At 39.1% G+C, this 12,040-nt stretch overlaps 1 protein-coding gene across 1 annotated transcript in view; it reads left to right on the top strand.

Moving 5' to 3' along the window:
• The window catches only part of CFAP58 (cilia and flagella associated protein 58), a 103,685-nt gene that overhangs the window by 57,131 nt on the left and 34,514 nt on the right, over window positions 1–12,040 (top strand). The window contains exon 15 of the mRNA XM_044431375.1: window positions 2,358–2,462. Coding sequence (XP_044287310.1) covers window positions 2,358–2,462 — 105 coding nt within the window. The remainder of the gene's footprint in view (window positions 1–2,357; window positions 2,463–12,040) is intronic.

The following is a 12,040-nucleotide window of genomic DNA, read 5'->3' on the forward strand; positions in this document are numbered from 1 at the left end:
AGCTCACAAGGAGATTGGTTTGGACTCGCTTGGAGAAAACAATCTCTACATGCCCCTGCCCCTGCCTCACTGCACGCGCCTGCCCACCCGCTGGCCTGGCCTGCGCCCCCCGCCCGCACCACATTGGTGGCCTGTAGCAATCATGTTGCTTATTGACCAGTCACTGGGAGCATCTGATGTTTCTTAATTGGGCCATTCTCTTAACTTGATGCTATATAATTGGACTAATGACATTAGATCCTCCCTACCCAACTCAGTTTGCTCCCCAGAATCCCACCCAGAATTTGAAACTCTCTGGTTTTCAGTGTTTGCCTGGCTTATCTCTAGGTCCCAGTGGCCTTGGCATTTCAGCTGCAAATTCCAACCCAGCCTCTTCAGCTGCCACTTCTGAATCAGAATCTGAGTCAGCAACCTTTGAAGGCTGTATTATGAGACGAGTGGGCCCTATCTATATAGAATCCAAGACGATTTAATAAAAATGCTGAGCAGTTGCTTATACTGGATAAATTTCTGTTTTGACCTGCCCTGAGCTAATGAAGTAGAGCAAGCTATTTGTCTGTCTGTCTCTTTCTCTCTCTAAATCATATATGCAAATGACAGCCTTGGGTTCACTCTCTTAACATGCAAATGTGACCAAGAAATGGAATTTTAGAGGGATCTGTATAAGTCAAAGCAAGCTTGGTTCTCATTGCTGTCCAGTGAATTCTATGAGACAAAGTGAAAAGATTTCAATCTAAACTAGGACACAAGTAGAATAAAGTGTGTCCCTGTCCTAGACCTGCTAGGTTTCCTTATATAACTTAATGGTTGCCATTCGCTGCTGGTTGAAAATAGTAACACGGTAAACTTGGAGTCAACATTATGGTAAAGACCACACTTGTTTACTGGTGGTGTTGGGTGACCTGTTCACTGCTGATATGGCTCTCATAGCAGGCTACAGTGTTGATAGGTATCCTAGGGGGATGCATTATGTTTCTTGACATGCGTTGCTTTCCCCTTTCTTTGCTTGCCTTAGAAGGCCCTTCCTTCAATTCCTTGCATCCGTTATGATAATGGAATTTTTACTACTGTATAAGTAAGACTGCACCTCAAACACACATACTTGGTAGTAGTCTCATTACATTCAGAGGGACTTGCTTCTAAGTAGATGTGTATAAGATCCCAATGTAGATGTGATAACAGGAAATTAAGCATTTGGAACTTAGATCAATACAGCAGTTTTGAAATAGCTTGAACACCCAGTTTATAGAAAAAACAAGGTAAAATTTTCCTTGAGAAATATGCAGAACAAATAAGAGGACATCCATGTCACTTCCACAGATAATATACCTCAGCTGTTTAAGACTTGAAAATGATTAAACTCTTCATTTTTTTCACTTCATAGTGAAAAAAAAAATAGATTTAAATTTAAATAATTAGAAACATTTGTGTAAACAGATGGAAGGATTCTAGGAAATCTCTATGGATGTTTTCTAGGTGACTTACATTGTATGAATGTGGAGTGCCAAATATAAGTATTAGTGGTTAATCTCCTTTAGGCTCAGGAGGTGAAATGTAGCATATATAAGGAAAATACAGTTTGTTAATATTCCTCCCTCCCTCATTTAAATGCTGGAGAACCATAATTGCCTGCATTAATATAGGGCTCCATTTTCTTCTGGGACATTCCTGTCATTGGAGATTTTTCTTGCAGCTTGTTGCAATGGCTAAATTTTCACACTGTAAAGAGGCTGACCTGCAGCTAAATGGTAGGCGCCCCAAGGCAAACGACTCTAATGTTGATCACTGTTGATAAACTGTTTTGGGACAGTGTGCATGTCAACATAATTTTCCACATGAATTCCACTTTCGTAAGTAAATGATGACAGCAGACACTCTGTAGCATTGTGGTAACACATTTTTTTTTGCTTCCTGTGTATTCCATGTGTATGAACTAGAAATTAAAATGCGGTATAGATACTACAGTTCGTGGTGATTAGTTCCTGATGGCAAAGTAGCTAACGGAGCTAGCTGTCACATACAGTGCCAGGATGTTCACATCTTTTCAAAGCCCAGATGAATCACGTGTGAAGATCTTCATGACTGAGGCGATTTGAGTGTAGGAACAATTTGAGCCCTATATGGTCTTGGGTGGTGGCCTGAGCAGTCAGGGTTATATACTGCTTCTTTGAATTTCTCTCTTCTTTTCCATCTGTTCATGTTCATGAGCTAATAATAGCTGCTCTAAAATATAAGCTTTATTCTATAACAAAGTTGCCCTTCTTGGGCAAGGAAGATATTTAGCTTTCTAGTTATAAGAAGTTGGGTCCATGCTACAAGGCACAGAGCTTGCAACTAAGAGTATATTTCTCATGCAGGCCAGTGACCCAAGTACCTATGAGTTGATACAGAAGATACACGCATTGCAGAAACGACTAATCAGCAAGACAGAAGAAGTGGTTGCAAAAGAGTTGCTCCTGCAGGTATAGTTGACATACTGAATGTATTCTGTTCACATTCATACACTTTTCTTGGTCCTTTCCAGATTACTGGAGTGGTATTTTGACAGTAAATGTGCCCAGGTTGTCTATTTGATATGAAGGATCCACACATTTCCTAGGGCTGTGCTTCTCTGGTGGGAATATTTTATTTTCTACCCTTTCAAATAATAATCTTTTGTTGCCAGGAAAAATACAATTCCTCTTCCAGTTAATGCAGTCAGTGCTGATGTGGTGATTGTTTGGAATGTGGCTGTATCAATGTGAGATGAATAGTTCCTGTGATGTGAATGATTGGTGGGAACAGAAGTCCATTTGTCTATTTCTAATGAGCACACTTCTTGTGTGGGATATTTCTGATTCAAAAAGGCTTCCTGCTGCATTCTTCTCACTGTGTGGCTTGCTAGAGTAGCACTACTTTGCTTTATAACGACAGTGCAGGAGTACTTAACTGTAATATGATGGGTGGAAGCTTGTTTTCAGCTTCCAAGATTCCTCAGGCTGTGTGGTTCTCTTTTTCTGAACTGGCAGAAAGCCATACTATGTTTTGCTTAATGGTTGCACTACAGCACAGTAAGGTTATTTTATTCATCCACACCCTATGAACCAAATATGATTAGAAGTTGCATAATTATTTCTGAGATACCTAATAGTATGAAGGTACTTGTGTCACATTCAAAAAGCCTTGAATATTGTTGAGATATTCTGGTATTCTGCTATTATGTAGAATTAAACAAACTGCATATCATTTAATGAACTTTAGATGGCAGCACTAATTCACATATAGACAATGTCTGTTACTGCTGCAGTCCGCAGTTTTTGGAAAGTCTACTTCCACTTACAGCTAAAAGGGGAAAAAAGCAGTTGCACACACCAGCTTTAAAGACTACATAATTTCATTGGTCAGACCTTTCTTAATCATTTTGATTATGCTAGTAGTTATCAGGTCTCAAGAGAATAATGTCTGTTCAATTTCTTTTTTTTTCTTTTTGCTTATGATAGCTTGTGATGCTGGATTTCAGTGAGTTATATTACCAGACCCTTTTTCTGTACTGTGTTTCAACATCATTGTGTTTACTTTCAATGAACTCTTAAGTCTTTCCTCATTCATGCACTACTTCTGTTGTCCAGGGTGTGTGATACATAGGCATGTGCCGCGCGCACACACACACACACTGTTGAGAATACTGCTAAACTCTGAAAAGAAGGTTGCATGTCTTTAAGTCGCATACCCAAAGACCTGTGTGTATACTACACATCATACAGTGCTCAGCTTGTTGAGTGCCCTGTGTCTGAAAAGCACCTTGCCTTTTCTCAGCAAAAGAAACAAAAGCTGGTTAAAAATGCATAGTAAGGTGGTGATTTAATCTGATGGCAGGAAATGACAATGCTTGAGTCCATATTTTTTTTTAAATGAAACTGTCTGACTCCTGTGATGGTAAGCATTTATACAATGAATATAAATGTAGCAAGTTAATGAGAATTTTGCATTCCTGGGATAATCTGCTTCCCTTGCAGCTAAAAGACCATTGGGTGCACACTGGAAGTCAATGGGATTTTTTTTTCTTTTATTTAAACAGGTTTTCTAGATAAGGTACACTTGCAATTTACTTTCAGTGAAAGTTGGGCTTTGTTAAAACTATTTTCTGAAGCTCATGTGAGGGAAAAAAATGCAAGGCCAAGAACAAGCTAAATGTATTAAAATGTCCTACTCTATGTTTTGCAACTTGATATGTAGAAGAAACCAGGGTCCTTGTTTCAGTCCAGCTCTAAAGAAAGAGACAATTTCAGTATTTTCCTTAGAAAGTTAAACATTAGTCTGTAAGGAACCCATATGGCAATTAGTGCTGTGTCAGAAGAGTTAAGCATAGTGTAGATTCTACTAGGATGTAACCTGTTCTTGTACCTCATTCTTGGTGTTTGCTTTGGCAGCTTTCAGCTGGTCTCTGCTGCTAGTTTATTATGGGTCACAGCAAGTGGAAGATTTAACAGGTATCTGATTTATCCTACCTATGCTGTAGCTCATTTCTGAGGACCAGCTAAGCATATAGAGCTTTTAATAAATTAATATCAAAAATGAAGTCTGGTCTCTCTTTCTGGAGGTCAGTGCCAGTGGAATACAGATTAATTTCATGTATTTCTTCACCTTTTCTCACTTAACCTCTCCCTTTCTCTCCCCCTCCTCAATCCAACTCCTTAAATCCTGGCATGTGTTTTATTGTTAATAGGCTTTTTTTAAAAAGCAAAGGACAGAAACACAATATTTCTTTTTCTCATGCGTGTGTAGTAAAACAAAACATTAAAAATAATTGGAGAGAAACAGGAATATGTTAACTGTGCAAGAATCAAGTTTTCTGAACTCACAAAATGTAGCAAGGCATAATATTTTTTATACTAGTAACTGTGTTTTGTTGAAAAGGGGGAGACTGAAACTGGCAGTAGCTTTGGAGACATAAATGCCAGGAATTTGACATCATGAACATTATTACTGAATGTGCTTCTCTGAGCACATGTATAAATTTGTGCATGTTCTACCACACACACATTCTCTTAAAAGGACTTTTGAAGGTTGTCAATAGAGTATCCATGGCAACCAAGTTAATACACAATTATTCACATATACAGAAATTTCAGGATAACAGCCGTTCACAGTTAATTGATTACTAACATGAATTCAAAATATACAAGCTGATTCTGAGGGAATTTGTAAAGCAATGAATTCTGAACACAAACATTATACTAAAGAGGAACCTGCAAACCTTCTCTGAAAACTGTACTAGTTGCAGGAACAACGTGTAAACACACTCAAACACAATTTCTCGAGCTCTCTCTAGGTTTGGTTGCCTATGAAAACCACCAAATCAGCATGTGGAGCAAAGCAGATCTTTCAAAGAACTTTTCTTCTGCGCAAGGGTTTTAGAAGGGGATATCAGCCATACACCAGACTAAAATAGGAACCTCAGCCATGAATCCTTCTACCAAGTTTGGCTGCACAAAAGTGGTTGGGCTCAGACCAAGATCAGCTTAAATGCACAGTCACTTGTCTATACATGCTTAATCAGAAAGCAGGGATTATTCAAGAAGAGAGGATGGCAGATACATTGATAGAAGCTTTTCTTTTATAGAACCTTTCCTAAAGGCTTGAAACCGTATAGCTTAACCTTTTCCTAAAGACTGGAGGAAAACCAGCAAAATGTTTCTTTCTAAAATAAGGTTGGTGTCTCCCTGTGGAAACACAGACTGACTTGTTCAGGAAAAAAACTATGCTAGGCAATGATAGAACTTCAGTAACCTGTTCGTTTTCAGAGAGCCCCAGATTCTCCATGAAGCAGTAGAGAGAGAGAGAGAGTAATGTGCCTTTCTGGAGTAATATTGTTTCAGAATTTGGATAGAGGTTTTGTAAGAGATCCAAATGCCCAAGTGTGCCTGCAGTAAGAGCAACTGGAGATGGTTATCAAACTGTAGCTTAGTATCGACCAGGAGGGTGGCATATTTTGCTTCTGAAAATGTAACTGCTTATCCTTTTGCACAAAAGAATTGATGGTTCAGCCAGTATGACACCCTAACTGAACATTTGCAGTTGACTATGTGCTAGAAATGGCAATGCTTGAGCCACCCAAGTTGCTTAAGAGTATTTCTTGCCCAAAGCCATTCCTGATACAGGAGGCATACTAGGCAGAGATGGTTGTCTTGATGTCCATTGAGAGAACCCAGTCATAACATCTTAAAATATTATGGAATCTCTCTGTGTGTGACACATGCATAACTTGTTTAATCTCCCCCTTTTCTGCTTGGAGACATATTCAAATCTGTAATTTTGAAAAAATCTGAAAATGCCTGCTCTATTCTTGCATACATGACAGATCTATTTGGCTTACTCTTTTTCTGTATTTTTCCTGCCTTGCTGATGTTGGTGGGTGAAAAGCACCAAGGTCAATGTGTTTTGACTGAGGAGGGTTCTGTTAAGTTCACTCTAAAACTGAGTGATTTGCTAACAATATAATTCTTGTTAGCAAAGAATTAAAGTTTTGGTTCAAACTATGGTGATTATGATACCCCCTCACCTAAGTGTTCAAAGAGACTGAAATAAAGAACATGATTGTGGATAATTAAGACGGAATGAGTAATAATGGAACAAGAACAGGGTAAGGTGATAGCAGCAGTTTTACTAAATGTACGGTGCTGTTGATAAGGGTATCCTCCCACCAGACATCAGGGAAGGGAATCAAGCTGTTAGATGTGTCAAGGAATACTGCAGTCTTAGTGGGCCATCCCTGAGGCCCTTAGCTCCAAAATTCCTCTTAAATGCATAATTGTAGATGAATATTACTATTTTTTTAATGGAGGTGGACTTAGGAGACACTCAAGGGACAGCAAAACAACACTCCCTGCACCACACACACATGGTGTAGTAACTAGGACCAGCAGCTCCAAAACTGAGCTTTAATGTATTTAAAGCAAGATGTGTCCCACTATGGAAGCATAGAGAGATGGACCGTCAGACAGAAGCTTGCTGTGTATGAATCCCCAGAAGATTTTTGTAGTGAAAATCAGGCTGTGATATTGAGAAGAGGATGATGGGAGGAAGATGTATTTAACCTGTTCCCATAAGGCAATTGTTTTGTTCAAAATCACTCCAATCAACTTTTTATGAAATAAAAGTTATAGATATGTAATTTCCCTTATAAATATACACTGTGAATCTCAGAAGAGAGAGAAAAGGTACTTGGTGAAAGAGTGAGGCTCATTCTTAGTTAAGGGACCTCAGTTCATTCATGTATGTATATATTAAAGTTAGTATCCAGCTGTCTTAGCACTGATGACAATGTGCTAGCATGAAGCAACACTGTCACAGTGTTGTACCTGTTAGTACAATGAGAATAGTGTGATGATTTGCCTCCAAAATTGGCAGTAAGTTGCTGTTTTCACTCCATTGTTCCAGCAAGCATTGGTTACATTATGTAAGCATTGGTTTGTGCTATAGGGCAACACTATTAACACTAACACCAAGGAACAGGTGAATGCTATCCCGCATAACTCCTAATTTGCCTCTTAATAGCAAAATGAACTTTACTTCAAGCAGAGGTGGCTGAATGGTAACATTCCATAGGCTTTCTGTGATAACACTCCAAGACATCTTCAATCATTGTGAGGTCTTTGTATGAACATGTATCAACAGAAAATATTTTTATATACCTTAGAAGAATCTGAGTCATTTTTGCCCATTTGTTTATACCATGATATTGCATAAACAGTTGATGTGATATGCTGCTTTGTCACTATTAGTGTAGTGTTTGGCATAATTAAATAATTGATGTCTCAGTAAATAAACAGTTTTACTGATTCCTTAATTAAACGTATATCCTGCCTTTCCTCAAGGATTCCAGTGTAACTTACATGGTCCCTCTCTGGCTGGCCTACATTTTATTACCAAGATAGTCCTGTGAGACAGGTTAGACTGAGACTGACTGGCCAAAGGTGTGTATGAACCATATATTTCTTTCACAAATGAGTTCTAATTGAAACGATTTCTCATCAGATAACATTTCTTTCCAACTGAAAGAATCAAAAATGAATTTGGGAGCTTGCAACTAGGGATCTTTCCAAAATCTGTTCCAGTTTGATATGTTATCCAGTTTGCACCTTCTGGAGGAAACACTAATCCAGATGCAAACTGCACTCAAAATCTGTATATTTATGAACTTGCAATCACAAATGTCACAAATGTGCTTTAATCAATGAGCACATAAAATGTACATATTTCAAAGATGTGCACAGCTGAGGTGTAGTATTTTTGCAAAAAATGTACAAAATGCACACAGATTTTCATACAAAAATACCAACAAAGCTTGGACTCTGATGCAGACTTGAGTCAGCTTCAAGATACACTTCAGTGAAATTTAGTTTTGCTGATTTGTATATCCTACTTCCAACATTCAAAATAATAAGATTTGTGACTTTGAAGCTTCTTTCCTACAGTTAGGAAATTAGAAATGTAACCAGAAAATAATTGTAGACTGAGATCTTTATCCTATTTAGAGCCTGGAAACAGGAGCCATAGTTGGGAATGAGAGAATTGAAAAGCAGATGTGCCATATATACTGTTTTATTCCTGCATACAATATTTAATTGTTGAAGCTGGTCTGAAATACTGGACTAGAGTAAGTGTTAGCCTTGTTCAGATAACCATACTGAAACCACTATAGTCATTTTTGTTGTAGCCTCTGCTGCCATGATATTATATGCTGTACATTGCCCAAAAGCATAGCTCAGAAGCTTCTACCATGTATTTTTTGTAAATAATCTTGATGAAGACCCATGTGTCCACACGTAGTTGACATTTCCCCACCTTTAGCTACTATTCCAAATTGCCCTATTCTCCCAGGAGCAGCTCTGCCATTGCAGGAAGAAATGAGGTCTTTTGTTGATTCCCGTCACTCTCTGAGCTTTTATTTTATGTGGCTGTGGGTAGAAGGTGATAACCTGGAAATAAATGGGTCCCTATACACTACAGCTATAAATGCTGCAAGAAGACCTGCCACTTACAAAAGGAGATGAATTTTTATGTGTCTTTCATTATAGTCAGGTAAGTTTGGCTTCCCAAGCTTGGGTAAGAGTGAGATTCTTGCTAGCATGATACTTGCACCATGCTAAGTTGAGATTGTAATGGTTTGATTGGTAAAGCTGTGTTCACAGAGTTATTCTGCTTTTTAAATAATGGGAAACCAAAAGGATTAGATATAAATGGCAATCGTTGTCTAATTCTGAATAAATGTTGGGGATTTTATTTTATTTTATTTATTTATTATACTGCCCAATAACAAAAGCTTTCTGGGTAGTGATAATTTTCTCTTTCCAAAACAAACTCAATGTTAAAAATATTATCCATAATAAAAATCACTATGAACAGATTTCCTTTATGCCCATTCCATTAATTATGATTACATGCAAAGTGTGGAGAACATCAATTGTGTAGCATTTGCACAGCAGCAATAAAATGTTTGCAGAGAGAGAGAGAAAAAAATGAAACCTCTACAATTAATAGAGCATCAGTTTCTCTTAACCTCTATTTATTTCAGTAACCTCTGGCTTATCAAAAATTAATGTTTGGTTTACTCCATTCATAGAGGCTGCATTTTTGTTTACATTGACTGATTGTTGTCAGGGTGGAAAACCTAGAAGGAAACATATCTGACCTCCAGAGAAGTGTTTTTGTGCTTTTAGCACAAGCCAAAGGATGGGCAAACACCTTAGTTCTTAACTCCTTTGTAATTACTCTGGAGAACAGAAGCATAGGAAATCTGTCAGTATATGACACACTTTTTTTCAGTGTTCCTTTTCAGTATCTAGACTAGTTTAGCAGGTTGAGGGGGGAGATGCAGGTTGAGATCTATCCCAAATTGCTTCTTTTCCCCTGAATAGACTCACCCTACTTCATGACAAAAGAGTTGTACTTAAAAAAATTTGTATCAAAAGCCATTTGGCCTCTGAGAATCAAGTTTAAACTCTTGTTTCAGAGAGGGACAAAAGGGAAGCAACCTAAAGCTGGTTTTGAGCGAAGCCATATGTTCCATTTTGAAACACTGAATTGCATCAGTTCTCTTTGTGGAGTAGTGTTAGAAATTCATAAAAATAAATTAAATAAAAACAATCATGAAAAACATTTTGTTAGCACTGATACTGAAGAATAAAAGCTATAATTAAGAAGGTGATATTGCCTCAGATTCTAAACCAGAGCTGTTAGATCTAGGATAATAGTCTATCAGGCAGGTATAGGATGTCAGGCCTGTCAAGAGGGCCATCAGCAAGACCACCTATCTTTGTTCCAGATGTGAATTTTTTTCTTACATTTACCTAACATTTTGTAGACTCTCCTATACTAAGGAGGAGTTATAACAAGAAATTAAGAGTGAAGACATGCATTCTTTACGTGGGTCAGTCACCCAGTTCAATATATTGTTATAACTGAAGTATCATTCTTCATGCTTCAACACTATGTAGACAGAGGTGGCAAGCTTTTGAGCACACTCAGTAACTTAGAAAATGTGAATGTTACAGAATCTAGGGCAGAAATCTTAAGATTGAGGCATGAAGTGTATCTAAGTACCTGCTACTTGAATTGTTTCTTCTCCTCAGTAATGGATGTTTGGATCAAGGAGAAATTAGACGTAAGTTTCAGAAGACATCGTGGAAATTTTAGTTTTAAAGCTGCTTATTTATTTATTTATTTATTAAAACATTTTTATGCCGCCCCATTCGCCGAAGCCTCGGGGCGGCTTACAACACTAGATAAAGCAATAAGTTAAAATATCCATATAAAATGATCATAATTTAAAACACACATTATAAAATAAGCCGCCCTGGCCAGATAAAATTCAGTTGTATTAGCATTTAAAATGTTGCTTAAATAAAAAGGTCTTTGCCTGGCGCCGAAAAACACATAACGACGGCGCCAGGCGGACCTCTCTGGGGAGCGCATTCCATAACTTAGGCGCCACCGCTGAGAAAGCCCTTCTCCGAGTAGCCACCCTCCTAATTTCTCTCACGGAGGGCTCCCGGAGAAGGGCCTCTCCCGCCGATCTCAGGGGGCGACTGGGCAAATATGGATGTAAGTGCTCCTTCAGGTAACCAGGACCCAAGCCGTTTAGGGCTTTATAGGTCATTATCAACACCTTGAATTGGGCCCGGACTTCAATGGGGAGCCAGTGAAGCTGACGGAGAACTGGAGTCATGCGAACATAACGTCCAGTCCCCGTCAGCAGCCTGGCAGCTCTATTCTGAACCAATTGAAGTATCCAGACCGTCTTCAAGGGTAGCCCCACGTAGAGCGCGTTACAGAAGTCAAGACAGGAAGTCACCAGCGCATGAGTCACTGTTGCAAGGCAGTCGTACTCCAGGTAGGGACGCAGCTGATGAATCAGCCGAAGCTGGAGGAAAGCGCTCCTCGCCGCTGTTGTCACCTGAGCTTCGAGTGAAAGCTCCGGGTCGAGGAGCACTCCCAAGCTGCGGACCTTGTCCCTAGGAGGGAGTGCAACCCCGTTCAGGACGAGGTTCAATTCACCTTCTCTGAAGCCCGAACCGCCAACCAACAGGACTTCCATCTTGTCTGGATTGAGCTTCAGTTTATTGGCCCTCATCCAGCCCATTACCTCGGCCAGGCACTGGTTCAGCACAGCCACTGCCTCACCTGGATTGGTGGAAAACGAGAGGTAGAGCTGGGTATCATCAGCATACTGATGGTTCCGCAGCCCACACCTCCTGATGACCTATTTTCAGACATATGAGTGAGTGGCTGCAGTAGAATTGCCAGCTATCCTTGTGGCTGAACATATGCAGTGCCAATGGCATGCACATGCATCTCTTCAAAGGTTTTCAGCCTCAAACAGTTCTGAACCTGAATGTGTATGTCACTTTACTGATGGTACAGCTAACTGCACTTTTTTCTTACTTTGCACTTTAAGAAAGTTCTGCTTCACTGTTCACTTGCTTCCCCTATATTTTACATAGCTCAGAGAACCATTAGAAGATGAACAATTATTGGCAAGCAAACCTGTTTTCCTTGG

Source organism: Varanus komodoensis, unplaced genomic scaffold (genome assembly GCF_004798865.1).
Source record: "Varanus komodoensis strain SLA01 unplaced genomic scaffold, ASM479886v1 scaffold1, whole genome shotgun sequence".
In the NCBI taxonomy this organism is placed as follows: Eukaryota; Metazoa; Chordata; class Lepidosauria; order Squamata; family Varanidae; genus Varanus; species Varanus komodoensis.